Here is a 21,102-nt window from a genome sequence, read left to right as displayed (position 1 = left end):
GGGGCTAAACTGGGGCTTAAATCAGGACTAAATATGGACCGAAAAAGGACTAAACCAGGACTGAAAAAAGGACTAAACCAGGACTAAATATGGACTGAAAAAGGACTAAACCAGGACTAAACCAGGGCTAAACCAGGGCTAAACTAGGGCTAAACTAGGGCTTAAATCAGGACTAAATATGGACCGAAAAAGGACTAAACCAGGACTGAAAAAAGGACTAAACCAGGACTAAATGTGGACTGAAAAAGGACTAAACCAGGACTAAACCAGGGCTAAACCAGGGCTAAACCAGGGCTAAACCAGGGCTAAACCAGGGCTAAACTATGGCTAAACTAGGGCTTAAATCAGGACTAAATATGGACCGAAAAAGGACTAAACTAGGACTGAAAAAAGGAATGAACTAGGACTAAACATGGACTGAACCAGAACTAAACCAGGACTGAAAAAGGACTAAACCAGGACTAAACATTTTGAATCAGTGTTTCAGTTTTGTTCAGTTTAAACTTGGAACATTCTTCCTGAAGATGTGACTCAGACTCGACTTTGACAGTTTAAATCCAGGCTCCCGCTGGACACTGCAGTTTTTCTATCACAGAACTCAGCGAACTTGTTTCTTTTATTACGTCGTTTTAGATGAATATTGTGATTTAAAATGTGCGAATTACAACATAACGATCCACAGGTGTCGTAGATTATAATTATAGAGCGACACGAGCAGACGGCTGATTTTAAAATAATATTGATCAGTTTTATGTCGGTCAGATAACGTCTAGAAAATCTGGAGCAGCCCTAACAGTTTAATTTATGTTTCTCTTGTAATAAAACCCCAAAAACTCACCAGGGCAAGAGGAACGCCGCCGCCACAGACACTCCAGCGGCGAACGAGACGATATACGTGATGGCGAGGTTGCTCTTCACGAGGGCGACGAGGATGAGGAAAGGAACCACGGACTGGAGAGAGCGGAAACGCATTAGGATCACAACTCACGGGAGACTGGTTTACAAAAAAACAATCATGCATTTTTAAACGAGCTAAAGTATCTCACCAAGCTTCCGACGTAAACCGCCGTCTTTTTCCCAAAGCGACTGAGGAACCACTGCCAGAAGGGAATGGTCAGCGTGGCGGAGAGCTGCGTGGGGAAAACAAAACATTAATTATTATGAGTATTGATTTTAAATGTTTGTATCTTTGTACTTTTTCAAATTGTTCTTCCATGTAAAGTGTCTGAGTGTCTTGAAAAGCGCTATATAAATAAAATGTATTATTATTATTTTTTTTTATTATTTATATTTATTATTATTATTATTATTATTATTATTATTATTATTATTATTATTATTATTATTATTATTATTATTATTATTATATTTTTATTATTATTTTTTTATTATTTATATTTTTTTATTATTATTATTTTAAAAACAGGAAGTGGTCAAGATTTGGGTTTGAAAAGGACACAAGAGTCAGTTATTACTTTCACTTCCTACTTTTAAAAACTCATCCCATTTCTGTGTTTTGATATTACATAACGACGGCCGAGGCATGTCAGTGGTCGGAATTCTCGAAATACTTTCCCCCGGCTTCCGTTTGGCGTTGACATAACATGAAACACGCTGATGCAGAAGTGTATTGCACAAGCACAACATTGCACACACACACACACACACACACACACACACACACACACACGGGGCTCCACGCGGCTCCAGGCTCGTCCCAAAACAAACTCGATCTCCGTGATGTTATTGAAAAGTCCGGCGGGATCCTGCGACTCTACGGGGGGGAGGGTCAGGAGGGCGCAGCAGCTCGTATCAGGGAGTGAGTCTGACCTCTGACCTCTCTTGTTTGGTGAAAGGACACGTCGTTATCGTGAGCAGAAGCGTTTTTCCCACCTGCTCTGATACTGTACGAGGAAATGCTGCCGTTTTAGTAAATCACAGGACTGAAGTTTTCCCATTCCTTGTTTTTCCATTTCAGGGATGACGTGGAAAATGATCGTTGTCCAGGATTTATTTTATTGTATTAGCGTAAAATAGAGTTTTTGATTTATGACTCTCTGTTTTAAGTTTTACTAGAAGTTGGATAAAAACTGCATAAACCGTTTTAGTTTGTCACTCTGAGATACAAAGTGAGACCAAACCCATAACAACGTCTCACACAGTTTCCTTCACGAGTAAAACGCCACACAAAGATGCTCTGTGTTCGGTTTAATGAACTCCTCGCTGCTCTGGGACAATGTTTCATGTTATTTGACCTTCTACTGACTGTGAGATTCATCTGGGGAGATTATATAATGTGAAGTGAAAGCCTGGCTTGTTAGCTAAGTGTCCTTTTTGAAAAACACCACCTTTGTCCAGTGATGCTTCAAACGCGGCTCGGAGATAAGTCGCTCGAGATTAAAGCGTCCGTATTATGATGTTTTCTGATCTGATGTCGTTTCCTCGTCGCAAACAGACCTGGAGTTGTGTTTTGTTTTTTTTTTTGTTTCATTTACACACGTTTAACACACAAACGCTCCGTATTTCGGCTGAGTTCTTCTTCTCTCAAACCCGAAAACGCTCTGTTCCACCTTGTGATGTCATCATGTGGTGATACAGGAAGTGCGCCGCTGTGTTTTTAAACTCCACATGCCTTCATTTCTAGAATCATTTGGATCATTTCAGCTCTGGAATTCCCAATCTACCACTAAACTAAAGCTAAAACGTAGCAGCTAGCTTGAAAACTACCCACTTCATGACATCACAAGGTGGAACGGAGCGTTTTGACACGTGCGAATGAAACAAAACACAACTCCACGTCTGTTTTTGAGACGTAGCAACATTACAAACACGATTAAACGCTCACAAGAGTCCGTTTTGCGTAATACAGGACCTTTAAGTCGCGTCACATTCTCAAATTTGATCCGTTTCGTGACGCCAAAGATCAAAGCGTTTAATCTTTTTTAGCTGGGGATCGTCAAAGTTTTTGCTCGGAGCACGCTTCAGTGGCTCCGCTTCACCCGGCAGAGCATCTCGGGTTGTACTTTGATGCTCGGGCTGCGGCTAACGACATAAAAAAGTAGAAAGAACTCTGGCCAAACCGTCCCGTCTCCGCCGTCGTCCGCTGTGGGAACGGGCCGGTATTCAAACGGACACATATCCTTCCATCGGACAGGGGATTCCGACGGACAACAGAGCCGCCTCGAAGCTCCGGTGAGTTACAAGCGAGCGTCTTTGTCCCGGGGTCTAAACGATTCCCCATAAACACGCCGGGAATAGTCTCGAAAGCCGATCGCTATGGAAACGTGTGTGTTTTCGTGCGTTACGGTCTGCTTACCATGATCACCAGGAGAATGTTCTGAAAGTCGTTTCTGAAGCCCAGAGTGTAGCTGCAGAAAAGGGCAAAGTTTCCTTCCAGGAGCTGTAAACAAAAGAATCGGGAATCAGTCTCACGGCGCAGTAGCAAAGGCACATTTTTGGCAGGCGCGTCGCATACCGAGGAAAGGGCGCTCCCATGAAGGAGCGACAAACACGACAAGGTGAGAGGAAACGTGGAAACTTCAAGGAAAAGTTTCATTTAGTCTTTATATAAACACACCGTCTCTCCAGAGTCACTGTAATTACTTCACTATCTCTCATTTTGCCTGGGAACGCCTTAAAGTCCCGCTGGAGGAAGTGTCTGGGGTGAGGGAAGTCTGGGAGTCCCCCGCTTAGACGGCTCCCCCGACCCGGATAAGAGGAAGGATGGATCAGATTAAACAGACGTGGTTTGTAAAGAGGCGCCGTGATGGGAAAAAGAGCTTTTGGTTATTGTGCTTCCCGAAAATGGAAAAATGGAAAATGGACATGGAAAACCGGACGGATCAGCGGCACTAATGAACTTTAATAATGTGGAAATAAACATTTAAACTCACACCTGCTCCTGGTTTTATGTTTTAAACGGATCTGTGTCTGTTTGGTTTTGTTTGTGTTGTTCTGGATTTGAATAGAGTGAAAATGAAAAGGAGAGAGTCTGAGGGTCTCACTGAAGAAAGAGAGAAAGAAAGAGAGAGAAAGAAAGAGAAAATGAGAGTCTGAGGGTTTCACTGAAGAAAGAGAGAAAGAAAGAAAGAAAGAAAGAAAGAGAGAGAAAAGGAGAGAGTCTGAGGGTCTCACTGAAGAAAGAGAGAAAGAAAGAAATAAAGAGAGAGAGAAAATGAAAGAGTCTGAGGGTCTCACTGAAGAAAGAGAGAAAGAAAGAAAGAAAGAGAGAGAGAAAAGGAGAGAGTCTGAGGGTCTCACTGAAGAAAGAGAAAGAAAGAAATAAAGAAAGAAAGAAAGAAAAGGAGAGAGTCTGAGGGTCTCACTGAAGAAAGAAAGAAAGAAAGAGAGAGAGAAAAGGAGAGAGTCTGAGGGTCTCACTGAAGAAAGAGAGAAAGAAAGAAAGAGAAAAGGAGAGAGTCTGAGGGTCTCACTGAAGAAAGAGAAAGAAAGAGAGAGAAAAGGAGAGAGTCTGAGGGTCTCACTGAAGAAAGAGAGAAAGAAAGAGAGAGAAAGAAAGAGAAAATGAGAGTCTGAGGGTTTCACTGAAGAAAGAGAGAAAGAAAGAAAGAAAGAAAGAGAGAGAAAAGGAGAGAGTCTGAGGGTCTCACTGAAGAAAGAGAGAAAGAAAGAAAGAAAGAGAGAGAGAAAAGGAGAGAGTCTGAGGGTCTCACTGAAGAAAGAGAGAAAGAAAGAAAGAAAGAAAGAGAGAGAGAGAGAAAAGGAGAGAGTCTGAGGGTCTCACTGAAGAAAGAAAGAAAGAAAGAAAGAAAGAAAGAAAAGGAGAGAGTCTGAGTGCTCTTATTAAGCTCTCCCTGTAGAAAAAGACAGAGGAAGAGAGAAACAGAGAGAGGAAGAGAGACAAAAAGATAGAGGAACAGAGAAAGAGGAAGAGAGAAACAGAGAGGAAGAGAGAAAAAGACAGGAAGAGAAAGAGAAAAAAGACAGAAAGAGATACAAAAAGAGAGAGAGAGGAAGACAGAGAGAAAGAGACAAACAGACAGAAAGAGACAAACAGAAAGAGAAAAAAGAGGGACACAGAAAAAGAGAGAAAGAGCCAGAGAAAGAGAGAAAAAGACAGATAGAAAGAGACAGAGGAAGAGAGAAAGACAGAAGAAGAGAGAAAGAGTCAGAGGAAGAGAAAGGGCCGGGGAAAAGAGAAAGACAGAGGAAAAGAGAGAAAGAGACAGAGGAAGAGAGAAAAAGACAAGGAAGAAAGAAAGAATGAAAGAAAGAAGGAGACAAAGAGAAATTGAGAGAAAGAAAAATGAGAGAAAGATGGAAAGAGAAAAAAAAGACAAAGAAAAAATAAAGAAAGACAAAGAAGTTGAGAGAAAGAAATGGAGAAAAAGAAAGAAAGAAAAAGAAAAAATAGAGAAAGAAAGAGAAAAAGAAAGATGTGTAGATAAAATAAACCCTTCCATCTCTTTCTTTGCGTCTTGTGTATTTCCACCTAAAGTCGTTCTCGTGTGAAGAGTCGATCCGACGGAGGAAAAGGTTTTGACTTTGACATAAAACTGACGTCTGAACATTAACACGACTCACCAGGAATCCCATGGAAGTGAACAGGAAAACCATGACGAGTTTGGCGTACGGACCGTGGCCCATCACCAGCCGGATCCCCTGGAAAAACGACATGGGCTCCGACTTTGGACGACACGATTCTGAAAGTAAAAAAAGAAACAGTTTTTAAATCGTGTGTTTTCGGTTCAACAGCTTTGGCTTCATTAAATTTCTGCATAAACAAGTTTCTTTCCGCTAAACAAGCCACACAATAGAGAGAAGATAGAATAATACGATAAAATATACAAAAAAAATCCCACAATATCGATACTGTATCATTAAATTAAGCGATTAAGCGATACGATATGTTGATATTTTGTTTTATATTTTCGTCTGCGTGTTTTTAAAAACTCAACACACCTTCACCATCATCATTTGGCTCATTTCAGCTCTGGAATTGGCGATTTCCACTGAACTAAAAGGTTAAAGGTCGCCGTTAGCTTGAAAAAACTACCACTCGATGACATCACAAGGTGGAACAGAGCGTTTTGAGGTTTGGAGATGTCACAGACGAATAATAAAGTGTTGTGAATGAAACAAAACACAACTCTAGGTCTGTTTTTGATGAGGAAAACGCATAATAACACATCAATTTTGCGTAATATATGACTTTTAACGACTCATTAAACGTTTTTTTCTTACCTTTTTGCTCTCTCACACCAAAGAACAAAACCACGGCGCAGATGACGTAGATCAGGCAGATGACGCCAGACGAAATCATATACGCGATCCTCTAAAAAAAACAAAAAACAAACACACCACATTTAAACTTTCACTGACCAAACACTCCCAGGCGAGTCTTTTTGTGCGCTCGTACCGTGTGCTCTATGGAGATGGCCGGTTCTGACGAGTTGACCATGAGGGAGACGTTGCTGACGTTGGCCAAGACGTCATTGGGTCCCGGGAGGCAGGGGGCGTTGGCCATTCCCACAATCTGACCCTGGATGGCTGTTCCGAGGACGGTGCCCAAGACCTCCACCGTCATCCCTGAACGAGGACAACATCAGGAACTTTACATATTTTGCAAAAGCCACTTTGGAATAGAAGTATTTGAGTAGAAAAAGTCATAAACGTCAGATTTTTTTACCCATACGTGACCGATATCTGATTTTTCCTGTCGGTGTGAACAGCTCAATTCCCGTTTTTTCAAATCCGACCCAGGCCTCACTCGTATGTGGTCAGGAATCTGATATGTCTCGGATATCAGATGTCTCGGATGTGACTTACACGCCATTCAGAGACGATTTTAAAATAGCGTTTTGCCGTGTAAGAGTCAGTGAAAGGCCATCGGTGCATGTAGCCAAATATTCTTCGACTCATCCCAAAGTTATTCAAACAGCTCCTCCAAACGGAAACGCCAAAAAGAGCCCCACGGACGGCCAAAACCAAATTCCTTCTTGATAAGCGAGGCAAAATCATTTGATTATTAAGTAAAAAAAGTTGAAAATTGTTCAAAAAACTTGAAATACACAAATGCTTCAGGACTGAGACGACCTGTTTACATCTGCAAACACAACGCGCCGTGTGTAACGTTGTGTTCTGTCGGGTTCTGTCGGGTTCTGTCAGGTTCCGTCATATTCTGTCGGGTTCCGTCATATTCTGTCGGGTTCTGTTGTGTGCACACGGGTCACTTCAACAACTTCATTCAGTTCACATTATAACAAAAATGCGACTCCTGTCTAACCATAATGTGAACGACTACCATATTTTCCGGACAGTAAGTCGCACTTTTTTTCATAGTTTGTCCGGGGGTGCGACTTATATGTGAAATATATGTTTTTTCTTCATTATTATGCATTTTTTGGTGCTGGTGCGACTTATACTCCGGGGGCGACTTATACTCCGGGGGAGACTTATAGGGGCGACTTATAGGGGCGACTTATAGGGGCGACTTATAGGGGCGACTTATAGGGGCGACTTATACTCCGGGGGCGACTTATAGGGGCGACTTATTCTCCGGGGGCGACTTATACTCCGGGGGCGACTTATAGGGGAGACTTATACTCCGGGGGCGACTTATAGGGGCGACTTATACTCCGGGGGCAATTTATAGGGGCGACTTATACTCCGGGGGCAACTTATAGGGGCGACTTATACTCCGGGGGCGAATTATACTCCGGGGGCGACTTATAGGGGCGACTTATACTCCGGGGGCGACTTATAGGGGCGATTTATACTCCGGGGGTGACTTATAGGGGCGACCAGAACGTCACCACAGACTCTTTTTTTGTGTCTTTATCTCGTCATAGCAACCCTTCTGCAGCGTTTACATAGCGTTGTGTCATATAAGTCTTGGATTGTAGAGATTTAAACAGATTTAAACAGTTTGTAAACACTGCACACTCACTGTACGCCGTAGCGGAGTCTCTTTCCTTTTGCTCGGAGCTGATGAACATCGTGAGGGCGGAGTATGGCACATGGAAACACTGCGAACAGAACAGAAAGACATTTGAACTCAATTTGCGCCATGTTTCAGTGTAAAACAATGTGCAAGTAAGACGATAACACGTTTTGAAGTTGCGGGAGTAAATATAGACGATAAACGGTAATATCGGAGCTAAACCAGGAAGTAAAAAATGATGGTTTTGTCACACTCACTGTTTGGAGAGTCTGGAAAAGGCAGTAGAAGAAGAGGTACCAGACGACTTTTCCGTTCTCAAAGGGGGGCACGTACCAGATGAGGAAGTAGGCGAGGACGGCCAGAGGGGTGGACAGCACGATCCTGGAGGCGAAGGGGAGAAAGAACAGAACCAAAACATGAGCGAGGAGGAAAGAAAACGTGAGAGCGGCGGAGCGTGAAGTCGTAAACAGACGTTACAAAGAGGGGCTGCTGTTACATAAGGGGGAAACACACACTGATTAATGCGGCTGGGGTTGATTTATCCTCGGACAATCTGCGGGACTTCAGCGGTTTGTTGTTGCCAAGTTAAAACGTGGATCGGCTAGAGCAGAGTGTTCAGGGTGTGGACGTGCGTTTATTGGTTTTTCATATTTTAAACAGTGAGATTTTTGAGTTTTAATGTGAATTTTACGTATTAAATGACACAAAACTGACTCTCGTGAGCGTTAAGCCGTGTTATAAAGCTGTTGGCTCATCAAAAACAGATCTGGAGTTGTGTTTTGTTTCATTCACACATGAGTAACTCTTTATTATCAGTCTGTAACATCTCCAAACCTCAAAACACTCTGTTCCACCTTGTGATGTCATAAAGTGGTAGTTTTCAAGTTAACAGCTCCTTTTACCTTTCGTTCAGTAGTAGATTTGGCAATTCCAGAGCTGAAATGATCCAAATGATTCTAGACATGAAGGTGTGTGGAGTTTAAAAACACAGCGGAGCACTTCCTGTATTGCCACATGATGACATCACAAGGTGGAACGGAGCGTTTGAGAGTCAATTTGAGAGAAGAACTCAGCCTAAATCTGCAGTGAATGTAAAAAAACAACAACTCCAGGTTTGTTTGTGATGAGGAATCATTTAGAAATCAAAGTTATACAATATATTTCAAACACATGTGATTCCTTTTAAATATTTTTTAGGCTTTGGTAATGCCAGGACGAAATATGTCTTTGTAAAAGGTGAAAGAATTTTGAGTATTTTTGAGTATTTTTATGTAAGAAGGCGAGTTTTGAGCTGTAGAGGGTAGAATCAACTTCTTCTGTGGGTGATTATTGGTTCAATCTGCTTTTTATTTGTTGCACCTTAGGCCAGAAGTGTCAAACTCAAATTTACACTGGGCCAAAATTAAAAACCAAAACAAATTTACACTGGGCCAAAATTAAAAACCAAAACAAATTTACACTGGGCCAAAATTAAATACCGAGACAAATTCACACTGGGCCAAACTCAATATTTATTTTTTTAAAAAGGAGTGCGCCTGATGTGTAATGTTTAACTTTTTCATACGGAAACAAACTTTAGTTTTGCTTAAACACAAAATCTGGAACAACTCAAGCTTGATATTACAAACAAATGAGGAATTAAATTTGAAATAAAAGACACATCGGTAGTATTCATTTATTATTTAAATGACTAAAATAGCCTTTTAAATTCCTTTTTAATGTAATTATTTTATTATTTTTCACAAGCCAAAAAAAAAAAGAATAATTTCATTCACTGAAACTTACCTAGGAGTAGAAAAAGTCCAAAATAGAAAACATATTCAAGCTCAATTTGCTACACTCTGATTTATTTTGTGCATTAGTCTCGACTGTGCACCAGCGTACTAGGCAAAGCATTCTGGGATTTGTAGTATTGTAGCGGGCCAGCTCTAAAGCACGTTTGACACCATCTCACCGGCCAAATATAATTACACCGCGGGCCAGATTTCGCCCCTGGGCCTGACTTTGACATATACGCTTTAGGGTTTTTGATGATTTAAAACAGGTTTATCTTGAAATCGCTCAGTCGTTCAGGTCTGATTTTGTCGTCAACTGGACCAAACGTTGTAGGAGCGAAGACGTTTGGCTGCTCATCCAAGCCGCGGCTTGGATGAGCAGCCAAACGTCTCCGCTCCTACAACTTTATTAGCGTTTATTGCAATATTTCTCTATATATACACGCGTTATCATGACAGATTATCATTATTTGAATAAAAGCCTTGTACAATCCTATGTCAACGACCTCAACACTCCCTTCCCACGCGTCACTCCGCTCCACACACATTTTTTAAACGCGCCGCATAACAGATGAGGTCATTCTGCGGTGGGGTAATTTCTCAAAAAAAACCCTCAGGGGGGGGAAGCGTCTGGTCACTTCCTCATACCATGTCCGCTTCCTCCGATGGTGAGACTCCCCTCGGCCAATCGGAGCCTTCGGAGTGACCACGCCTGAGTGGAAGGCAGGATGTGGCTCGTGATTCGGTGTCCTGTGTTCCAGATTATAAACGTGCACGGGGGAAAAGCAGGTCAAACACCAGGAAGGATCTGAGTCACGGATGGAACTATGTAATATACTTTTTGATTATATTGTTCCAGTTTTCTTGCGCTGAAGGGTCAATATATAGTGATTATAGAGACGGGAGTGTACAGAGAACAGCGTAAAGTCACTCCACACCCAACTTTAACCCAGCTGAAGTAAATATAGACGATAAACGATAATATTGAAACTAAACCAAAAAGCGAAATTATGGTCAAAATGGTAAATAGTCACGTTTTATATAGCACTTTTCCACCTTCAAAGAGCTATTTACGTCAAGGAACAGCTCACACACGCACGCGTTTATACACCGGTGTGCGCAGACACTGGGGACGAAGGGGGTTAAGTGTCTTGCCCAAGGACACGACAACGGGATTGGTCTGTGGGAGCTGGAATTGCACCGCCAACGTGTGGGTCTGTTTCATGCAAGAAATACAAACAGTGATCATACAAATACAAAAGTGACAAGTGGTGGTAAGATATACAAGACAAACCAAGACATGACATGGTTTGTGAACATAACGGATATTTAAAATGATGTGTGTGTGAGGGGGTGTGTGTGTGTGTGGCATTTCCGTAGTTTTGGCGGGGGTAAGGTGGTGGCGGCCGAGGAGAGTGCTAGTACTAGTAATTTGTAAGTGAGAAAGGAAGTTATAGAGAATTTAGATGGGAAGAAAGAGGAGAAAAAGAAAAAAAAAATGTATACAAATAAAATACAATAAAAAAATTAAAATTAAAATATTTAAATAAAACCTTATATAAAAATAAATAAAATAATAATGATAAAACGTATTCTAAATGTACAATATCGTAAAAATAACACAAAAAAACCCAAAGAAACAAAGAAAGAGGAGAAAAAAATCAATACAAATAAAATAAAAAAATTAAATATAAATAAATTAAAATAAAACCTTGAATAAAATAAATAATACAAATTAAATTAAGATAAGAATAAAATAAAAATAAAAATAATAATGCTAAAACTTATTCTAAATGTACAATATCGTAAAAATAACAAAAAAAAAAAAAACAGGGACTGCAAGAAATATTTCAAACTTCTACAGTTAAGTTGATATAGTGATCATCATGACAGGCCTATACAGAGATGAGAGATGATTAATGTCACTCCAGACCCAACTTAAAATAAAACATTTGATCTAGACGGACATTTATATAATTTAAGGGACCTATTGTGTCGCAGGACTGCAGAGTCTTTCACAATATGTTTTATGAGTCTTTCTCTTCTCCATTGTCAATTCAAGTTTTATGTGAAGCACTTTGGTAAATGTGCTGTATAAATAAAGTCAACAATAAAAAAATATATATATATAAAAAATATGAGAGCGGGAAAGTGCCTTTAAAGTAGAAAAAGATGAAATTTACAGATGCACCGATACCGCAGACTGTTTATATAAATGGACATAGCTAACATGGGTACGGTTCTGGCTCCAATTCACTTTATATTGAAAATCTGCATCTCCTCTCTCTGTACCTGCTGCTGTCAGACTCGTCATTTCAGATTTAAATGTTCGTATTAACATGATCCTTCTGTTTTTATTTCACTATTGCGGTTCCGACGATCTCCTGGTTGGGCCTTTAACTGGACATAATCAGACTTTTACAGGCTGATTTTGGCCTGGAAAGTCTCATAATATTTGAACTTTTATTCATCCAAAACTGTTCCGTAGCCATTTGAAGGAAAAAAATAACAGTTACATAACACAAATGGATCTCTTGTGAAATAAGTCAAGTGTTTTTCAAGGATGATAAGCGTCATTTTCCACGTTTACACTCGTATCTGTTAATATCGCTTAATATTGGCACAAACGGAATCAATATCAATGTCAGAACTGCCCGGTTAATGAAAACTCCCCTCGTTCCGGGTACAGTAGGTCAGCTCCGTCAGCGGTGACTCAGAGATATAATGTGCCGATGACCCAGGGGACTCAAATTTAACCCGTCTAAAAAAAACATCTGATGAGTAAGATGTAAGTGCGGCTCATATCCAGGAGAGTTCAGCGACGCCCGCGGCAGTCGGAGCTGCACAGACAACGACACTTGTTCTTCAGGTTATCAGGAATATGCAAAAGTCCTTCATGTGGTTTGTGTTGGCAGATAGAGACATAAACGCTCGCCGTGGTTTTGCATTTAGTGGAATAAACAAATGTATCAGTTTCAGGTGAATACACAATGGATGACTGAGTTTATTTGTTTGTTTTATTATTTAATGAAGGGACAATGCATATTAAGTCCCACACCTGTAAATATGCAGGATTATAGCCAGTGCTAATTTTCATCCTTTGTCCCTTGCTAGAAAAAAGAAAAAAACCCAGCCACACCACAGCTTATAAAAACAATAAGTACAAAAAACAAACCCTCTTTCATATCGTAAAACTCATCCATAGACCACTGGCCTCACATCCCTAGATCTCGCACAAACTTACAGTCCATACATTCACAATACAGTCCACTCGTACACCACATCTACCTATAATCACAGCCTACACCTTAATAAGATAAACATTATACATTCATGAGAAACTGCATTTGAAATTCTATATACAGTACATGTAGAATAAAAAACACAGCATTACCACTAAAATCCATTCAAGTTAGTGATTATGTGGACAGGGTGTGATAGGTGTGATGGCTGATATCTTCCAAAAATCTGGGAAAGTACTTGAATTTATTGATTCATTTATAATACGGGTAATGGGTGATACGAGAGAGTGTTTATGAGTTTTAATAAACGTTGCGCTCAGTCCAAATGCATCATTGGCTTTTGAATTTTTTAGGCCACCGATTATTCTTTCGATCTGTACATGTGACACGGGGTTCAGTTCAAATGCTCTCTGCACAAGGAGGTCCCTCTGGTGTCAGGTTCTTAACAGAGTTCAGGAAATATGTATTGAAAGCATTTGCCATTATTGATGGACGTTCGTTGTTTACTTTTATTTCACTGATGTTATTTGATGTGAAATGTCCAGTGAGTTTCCTTATGTGTGTCCATACTTCTTTTATATTACATTTGCCATTTTTTATAGCGTTAATAAAGAAATTTGTCTTGGCATATCTGATTTCAGCGGTAACTTTATTTCTAAGTGAAGCAAAAATGTGTCTATCTATAGTTAATTTGGTTTTCATGAATGTCTTAAGTGCACAATCGCGCCGTTTCATTAGTGCCCAAATTCCTTCGTTTAACCAAGGAAGATGTTTTTTCTGGGGTCTAACTTTCATTTTTCTCTGAAATGCATGCATTGTCTCTTGAATTACATTAGTAAATACTTTACAGTTTTCGTCTAAATGGTCATGTGATAAGTTCTCATCCCAATTTATTTCACTCATTGCTTTTTCTAAATTGTCCATTTCACTTTTGGGAATTTTTAACTGTTCTTCTGGTTTAATAAAAGGACGAACGTGTCTGTTTTTTGATCATTTTCTTGCCAAAAGAATTAGATTATGTTCTGACAGCCCAGTGATCATATTATAGGTTTTATAAATTCTGTCCTGTTATACGGACTTTTGTTTAAGGGTTTCCACAAATGATGAAGGGATGAGGGTCGAATGAGGGGTGAAGGGAAGAGGGAGGGTAAAGGATGACAGGGGGGAGGGTCCAATTAAGGGTAAGGGAGGTCAAATGAGGGGTGAGGAATGGAGGGATGAAGAGATGAGGGTCCAATGAGGGACGGTGGGATGAGGGATGAAGGGATGAGGGTTGAATGAGGAATGGAGGAATGAGGGTTCAATGAGGGATGAAGGGAAGAGGGAGGGTAAAGGATGAAGAAATGAGGATCAAATGAGGGAGGGAGGGTGAGGGATGAAGGAAAGAGTCAAATGAGGGGTGAGGAATGGTGGGATGAAGGGAGGGGGTTGAATAAGAAATGAAGGGATGAGGGAAGAGAGAGGGTGAGAAATGAAGGGATGAGTGTCAAATGAGGGAAGGGGGATGAGGGATGAAGGGAAGACAAAGGGAGGATGAAGGGATGAGGGTTAAGTGAGGAAAGGAAGGATGAGGGTCAAATGAGGGCTGAGGGAAGAGGGGTGAGGGAGAGTGAGGGATGAAGGGATCAGGGTTGAATAAAGAATGAAGGGATGAGGGCAGAAGGGAAGAGGGAGGGTGAGGGATGAAGGGAGGACGGTCAAATGAGGGGTGAGGGACGGTGGGATGAAGGGAAAGGGTTGAGTGAGGAATGACGGGAAGAGGGAGGGTGAGAGATGAAGGGATGAGGATCAAATAAGGGATGATAGGATGAGGGATGAAGGAAAGATAGAGGGAGGGTGAAAGATGAAGATTGAGTGAAGAATGGGGAGATGAGGGTCAAATGACGGCTGAGGGAAGAGGGGTGAGGGAGAGTGAGGGATGAAGGGAAGAGGGTCAAATGAGGGAGGAGGGATGAGGGTAAGACAAGAAGAGGGAGGTTGAGGGATGAAGGGATGAGAGTCACACAGATAGGACGACGAGAGACGACGTGAGCACGATTAGCGAGAGCAGCGCTAGCGATAACGACAAGTAGGAACAAATGAGGAGCGAGGGACGGCGGCGCGAGACCTGACGTGATCCGGCGTCACGTGAGACCTGACGTGGAACGAACCGGCGGTGACAAAGCGTGAGCTAGCAGGCGTTAGCATCGAGGGCGCCGGTCGGGATGCGCTTGTATAAATAGGGCTTCTGGGTAATTAGAGGTTGCGGTTGATGTGAGAGCTTTGGCTTCCTGGAATGAAGCAATAAAAACTTAAAAAGGTGTGGCCCTGCTCTGGGATTAAAGTTAAAACATTTTAGCTCAGTTTGTTTTTTTTTTACTCAAAACTAAACTATCAAAAGCAGAATCTCCACACATTCTGCAGCCACAGTGTCATTCTGCCGCTTCACACAACTTGAACTGGAGTAACCCCTCTGTGGATTCCTCACCCGCCCACTCGAGTGTTCATAACTGCGAGCCGGCGTCCCATTGGCTCTCCCCGGTGGTGTGTTGCGGGCTGGACAAATCACGACTCGCAGATCCCTCCCCCCGCTCCCTCCGCACAGACGTTTAAGACGGAGCGGCTTCTCTAGCTCCCACGGCACACACTCGCCTTCAAATCTTTACGTCTCGACCGGCGTGAATGTGAACAAACATGCCTGACATTCTTCGCACCATTGTCCCGGAAACGCACAAACACTCTCCACCCTCCGTCGAGCTCGGACACATGTAGATTTAAAGCAAAACTGTGACCTAGTTTTGTTTGCAGCATCAGAACCCTGGATTAAGTTAAAGATTTGGAGGAGTTTTCTAACCAACGCCCTTGCGCTGAAAGCTTAACGCAGACTTTTGTTGTGCACATTTTCACGCATGAGCCACACCTGCCACTATTTGAATCAAGATGGACGCCAAGAAAACGTCTTTGTCAAGCATTTTTCTCTAATTTAATTTAAAAAAAATGTCTCTGCAACCCCTTGGTCGATCCGCAGTAAAAGAAAAAAATTTAAAATGTCAGCTTTTTTGTCCAGTTGGCAGATTTTAACTGTTTCTTTTGCTAATTTAATAAAAAAAAAACATCTTTCCACGTGGACCTGAGGGCATATTAAGACTGAGAACCCAACAGGGGCCTTACAGTTCCTTTCTTTAGGGATTTCACATTTAAAATTACAGATTTAAATAAGCATTAGCAGTCGGCGACCTGCGTTAGCTCCCTGCGGTGCTAATTACAAAAGGCAGTCGGAGCCAGGGACATTCACCTGGGGCTACGGCACGTTTTGCTTTGAGTTACTCTGAAATCAACAGTGACATCTCAGCTGGTTCGTCTCAAGTAGATTTACAAGATTCCAGCGAATGACAGTGGTGCGGCGGTTAGATCATGTGACAAGAGATTTGGCGAATCGAAACGGGACACCTCAAATCACCCATGAAGATCAGATCCTCGGCCGAGATTACGAACACAAAAGCAAACTTTGAATTGCTTTTAGACAATAAACGGTAGTGTTGTGACGCTGATACAAAACCCAAGAGCAGATTTAACCCACAAAAGCCATTTTAAATCTAAAATATCATTAAAAAAACGTGAGGTGCAATCAATAAAACTGCAGAAAGAAAACAAACACTAAACAAGTGCTTAGTTTGCGTCTGTAATGGGTCGTAGAAGTTACTAATTCAACTTTCTAAGGCTCAAATCTTCTCATATAGCCAGAAAATTACCAAAAATCTCCTAGTCCTGCAAAGAAAAAGTACACACACTTTTTCTGACATAAAAAAAAACATTGTTCCATCTGTCACTTATTGAACGAGAAGTCGATATATGAATAGGGAAAGTCACAGCCACACACCAACTACGAAAATGTATAGAATGAATAGAACATCAAACCACACACTGAGCTGGGAGAAGTGTGGGGGAGGGAACGCCATTTCAAAACAGGGTCAGTCCCTTCAGTGTGAAAACGACCCCGGCACATCCCAAACCCACGCCTTTTTCTACTGTCACAAGCGCAAAAGGCGACGCGGCGAAAGTTATCCGACGTTTTAAAAGCTCAAACGTGAGAGTTAAACGTCGCAGAACTCTGAAAGAAGCAGAGGACGTTGCCAAGTCTGCATGCCAGTTCAAGTTATATTTACCAGTGCCCCGCCAAAGGTTACGCTGTAAGGAAGAGGCGATGACACTTCTCCTGGCTTGAAAGTGGTTTGTGCGACGATGCCTGATCCTCTGCTCTCCAAAGTTGTACATAAAGCGCGTATATTTCCAGGGCCAGGCTGTTCTCCGTGGACCCTGAAGTTTGCCCATTGTGGATTCGATGTGGCCTGACTATTTGGCCACATGTTTTGGTCATGGTCACACCAGCAAATCTATTGGAGGAACTTTTCTAACACTGTGGTTCCACCCTAATATTGAATATCTGGGACAAACCCTGTATTGGCCCCTTTTGGTATTTGAGGATCATGTACATTTTAGTGCCACAATAAAGTTTTGGCTTTTGCGTTACTTATGTCACGCCGAGCTATTTTATTCAGATGGAAGGACGTTAACCCTCACATCCTGTCTTGTTTATATTTATAATACCAATAAGGTACAGAGCTATCAGATGCTGCCCTCGTGGGTATCATCTGATAGCGACTATACTGTATTTATTTTGATATTTGTTGCATATGTCTCGCACTTTAATAACTTGTAGTTTGCACTATGTATTGAAAACTTTGCACACTTGTATATTGTCTTTTGTATTGCACTTTTTATATATATAGGACTACAGATGGAAATTAGCATTTTGCTAAATCTGGTGCAGCCATCTTTTTAATGTATCTGCACACTGTCCTTCAAATAAATAAATAAATAAATAAATAAATAAATAATCCTTCACACTCACAGTGGTTACAGCAGGGGCACAAAAAACTCTGCAATTAACATAGTTTTGACTTCATACTTTAAATAAGGCTTGAAATATTAATATTAGGTCTGTATGACAATGCAATGTGGTCTTATTTAGGTTATATTGGAGGATTACTCAAATTTGCCGTAAAAAATACTGATTATGATCAATTGAAGGCCTGGTCATGTCCTGTCTAAAGCTAGAAAAAACTGGATATTCATTCAAACAAAATACCAATATTTGAGAAGACACGGAGTCGTTTCCTACAGTTGTACCCAGCTCTTTAAAAAGTACAGGCTGCAGCGTAGTTGTATGTGAATAAATACAGCACCTGGTGTAAATATTCTAGGGTGGGTGCGTTTTGTTTTACGCTTTGTTCTTTTTCTTTATTTGTATTATTATTTTTGCATTTTTACTCCTTGTTCTATCAGTTTTCAATTGTATTTGCTCATTTGAAACCAATAAACGTATCCTGAAGTAGTTTGTATTGAGTACAGCGGGGAAACCAGTCTTGTTTTAAGATGCAGACGTTGGTGCGCAGAAGCTGAACGGTTAACGGCATTACGGCGTGAGGATGACACCACACTGACCCCGAGTGAACCTGCAGTGATGTCACCTCAAGGCCCCGCCCCCGAGCACTGACACATGTCGCCTGTCTGGCTCTGAACGCTCGTATCTCGATGAGTCACGACAGCTGAGCAGGTTTGCGGGGAAAGTGACAGGGGGAAACGTACGTGTATTTCATGACGGATAAAGCCAAGTGTGGGACTATTTCTTTATTAAACGGCAGTGACTTACCAGGGCAGCATGCGTCCAAAACGAGTCCAGGGGCTTCGAGAGACCAGAAAGCCCACGGTGGGGTCAGTTACTGCGTCCCAAGCTCTTCCCACAAATAGAATGATCGATGCGTAGAAGGGGTCCAACTTTAAAAAACGAAAAGACAAAGATATTACCAGGTGAATTTGCCAAACACAAAACACCACTCCCACATAAAAGTCAAATAAAAGATTGCACTAATGTTTACAGTAATCAGCTTTCATCATCTGGCAGTCTGATAAAAAGGACCTTGGCCACTCCCGCCCTCGTTTCTCCGTGTTTTGTGTGAAGGAGACACGCCTGAACGGATGCCAGGGCCGCTGAAAGCCTCGGACTGTAGAATCGGCGCCATGCTGTGTCAGTTTATAGCGACTTAATCAAGAATCAAAAGAAACTGGACAAAGCCGAGCCCTCGGAAGCTCGCGACTTACAAACTTTTCGCAGTCATGACCATGGGCTTAATGTCAAATCCAATTAAAGTGAACTCCTCCTACTGAGAAACGGCCTGGTGCAGTAGCCAAGTTTACACTTTGTTTTGACCTCTTTTTGGGGTAGTGTACGGGTGGTCTTTATGCGCGCCGTGCTCTGATTGGTGGGTTTCAGATGACATCACGACATGTTTTACGAATATTTAAAGGTTCTATATTATGCAAAATTGACTTTCGTGGGCTTAAAATCATGTTCTAATGCCGTTTCCTCCTCAAAAACAGACCTGGAGTTGTGTTTTATTTCATTCACACACCTTTTATTATTAGTCTGAAGCTCAAAACACTCTGTTCCACCTTGTGATGTCATGAAGTGGTAGTTTCCAAGCTAACAGCTATCTTTTATCTTGTAGAAATTGGCAACTCCAGAGCTGAAATGATCCAAATGATTCAAGCGAAGGTGCATAGAGTTGACAAACACAGTGGAGCACTTCCTGTATCGCCACATGATGACATCACAAGGTGGAACAGAGCGTTTTCCGTTTGTTAAACATGTGTGAATGAAACAAAAACACAACTCCAGGTCTGTTTTTGACGAGGAAACATTAGAACAGATCAGAAAACAGTGTAAAATGAGCCCTTTTAAACAGATAAAGTGGTTAAAAAACAGATTTTTGTTGTAATACAGTGAGTTCTTCGGTCTAGATTTGACCTTTTGGATGTTTCATGGCAAAATACAATGTAATCAATAGGGAAATATGGCTTTGCGCCCCCCCATCTGGCCGTATGACATTATCACAAAGCACCGATACACGAGGGAGCACAGTGATAGAGCAAAAGACTGAAATAGTGATGCAGAACAAGCCCGTGCCGATGCCCATGTTCGGGGTAGAGCGCCCTATAATTAGACGGTGAGTGACTGTGAGCGAATGTGCAGACAGGTGTGCGATCTCACCTGAGCCACGTCCAGGAGATAGATCTGCAGGAAGAAGCCCAGAGCGCATCCTGTGATCTGGTAGGGCGCGCCGCCGACGGCATAGCACAACTTGTTGCAGATGGAGAGCTTGTTCCTGTTGTGCTGGAGGAGAGGAAAGAAAAAGAGAAGGTTAGTTTTGATCATAGACCTGGTAAAGAAGTGGACTGAGTGAGTGCGACGTCACCCACGGCGTTCACATCCAGTCAAATGAAGCTAATCGAGGCTAGCAGTTACAGCGCCTAATTTAAAGCAGACTTTCGTGTTTGGAAATACGACAGCGAGTATCATAGCAACCAAAGAGCCAATCCGGAGCAAGGTTTTTGAAGGTAACGCCCCTGTACGCTCGCATCACTGGTTTAGCAGGGAGTGGGTGCCTAGCAACGCTGTCAATCAAACCTGTTGCTAACGCTAACAGGAGCAACCTCGGGGAAAGAAGGCGCCTGATTTGTCTGTTGTTAACCTCCTACGACCAACACATTTTGGGTTGTTTAGGCTACATTGCAAATTTTAGAAGAAGAAGCAAGAGTGCAAAAATGTTCAATTTAGAATATTTAAGAGTTTAGAATGTTTAGAATTTTTTATTATTATTATTTTTATTTTTTTTTTATAAAGGGATATGTGTTCCTGCTCCTGTCAAATGAGCCACATTGTTCCAAGAAGCACAACTGTTATTTCTCATTTTGTTTTTACTCTAGACAAATGTTGAGTAATGATTAGCAAAAACTATTTATTATCAAAAGGATTCAAACGTAGAACGAATGTCCTCATATGTGGACATAATTTCTCTCAGTTTACTTATTACACTCATCAGGTCCAATCAGCCCAAATAACAAAGAGAAATTAATAAAGCCATGTAGGAGCTCGGGTCCTGGGAGATTAATGTTCAAAAATAACTAAATAAAAAACCCCAGGATCATGTAGAGCGAGTTAACACGAACATTTAAGACCAAAATGACGAGTCTGACAGCAGCAGGTACAGACAGAGGCACAGTTTTTCAATAGAAAGTGAATTGGAGCCAGAGTCGATGAAGCCGGAACCGCGCCCACGCTCACTTCCTATTTGCAAAGCAG

General features: G+C 41.6%; 1 protein-coding gene across 1 annotated transcript in view; it reads right to left on the bottom strand.

Moving 5' to 3' along the window:
* mfsd2ab (MFSD2 lysolipid transporter A, lysophospholipid b) overlaps positions 1-21,102 on the bottom strand; it is a 30,515-nt gene that overhangs the window by 3,886 nt on the left and 5,527 nt on the right. The window contains exons 2-11 of the mRNA XM_033975555.2: positions 20,011-20,133; positions 18,613-18,737; positions 8,161-8,284; positions 7,910-7,988; positions 6,380-6,549; positions 6,205-6,295; positions 5,545-5,663; positions 3,317-3,400; positions 1,047-1,130; positions 839-951 (exon numbers count right to left, since the gene is read on the bottom strand). Of these exons, the coding sequence (XP_033831446.1) occupies positions 839-951; positions 1,047-1,130; positions 3,317-3,400; positions 5,545-5,663; positions 6,205-6,295; positions 6,380-6,549; positions 7,910-7,988; positions 8,161-8,284; positions 18,613-18,737; positions 20,011-20,133 (1,112 nt within the window). The remainder of the gene's footprint in view (positions 1-838; positions 952-1,046; positions 1,131-3,316; positions 3,401-5,544; positions 5,664-6,204; positions 6,296-6,379; positions 6,550-7,909; positions 7,989-8,160; positions 8,285-18,612; positions 18,738-20,010; positions 20,134-21,102) is intronic.

This window comes from Periophthalmus magnuspinnatus, chromosome 11 (genome assembly GCF_009829125.3).
Source record: "Periophthalmus magnuspinnatus isolate fPerMag1 chromosome 11, fPerMag1.2.pri, whole genome shotgun sequence".
Classification (NCBI taxonomy): domain Eukaryota; kingdom Metazoa; phylum Chordata; class Actinopteri; order Gobiiformes; family Gobiidae; genus Periophthalmus; species Periophthalmus magnuspinnatus.
This window is presented reverse-complemented; position numbering and strand designations above follow the sequence as displayed.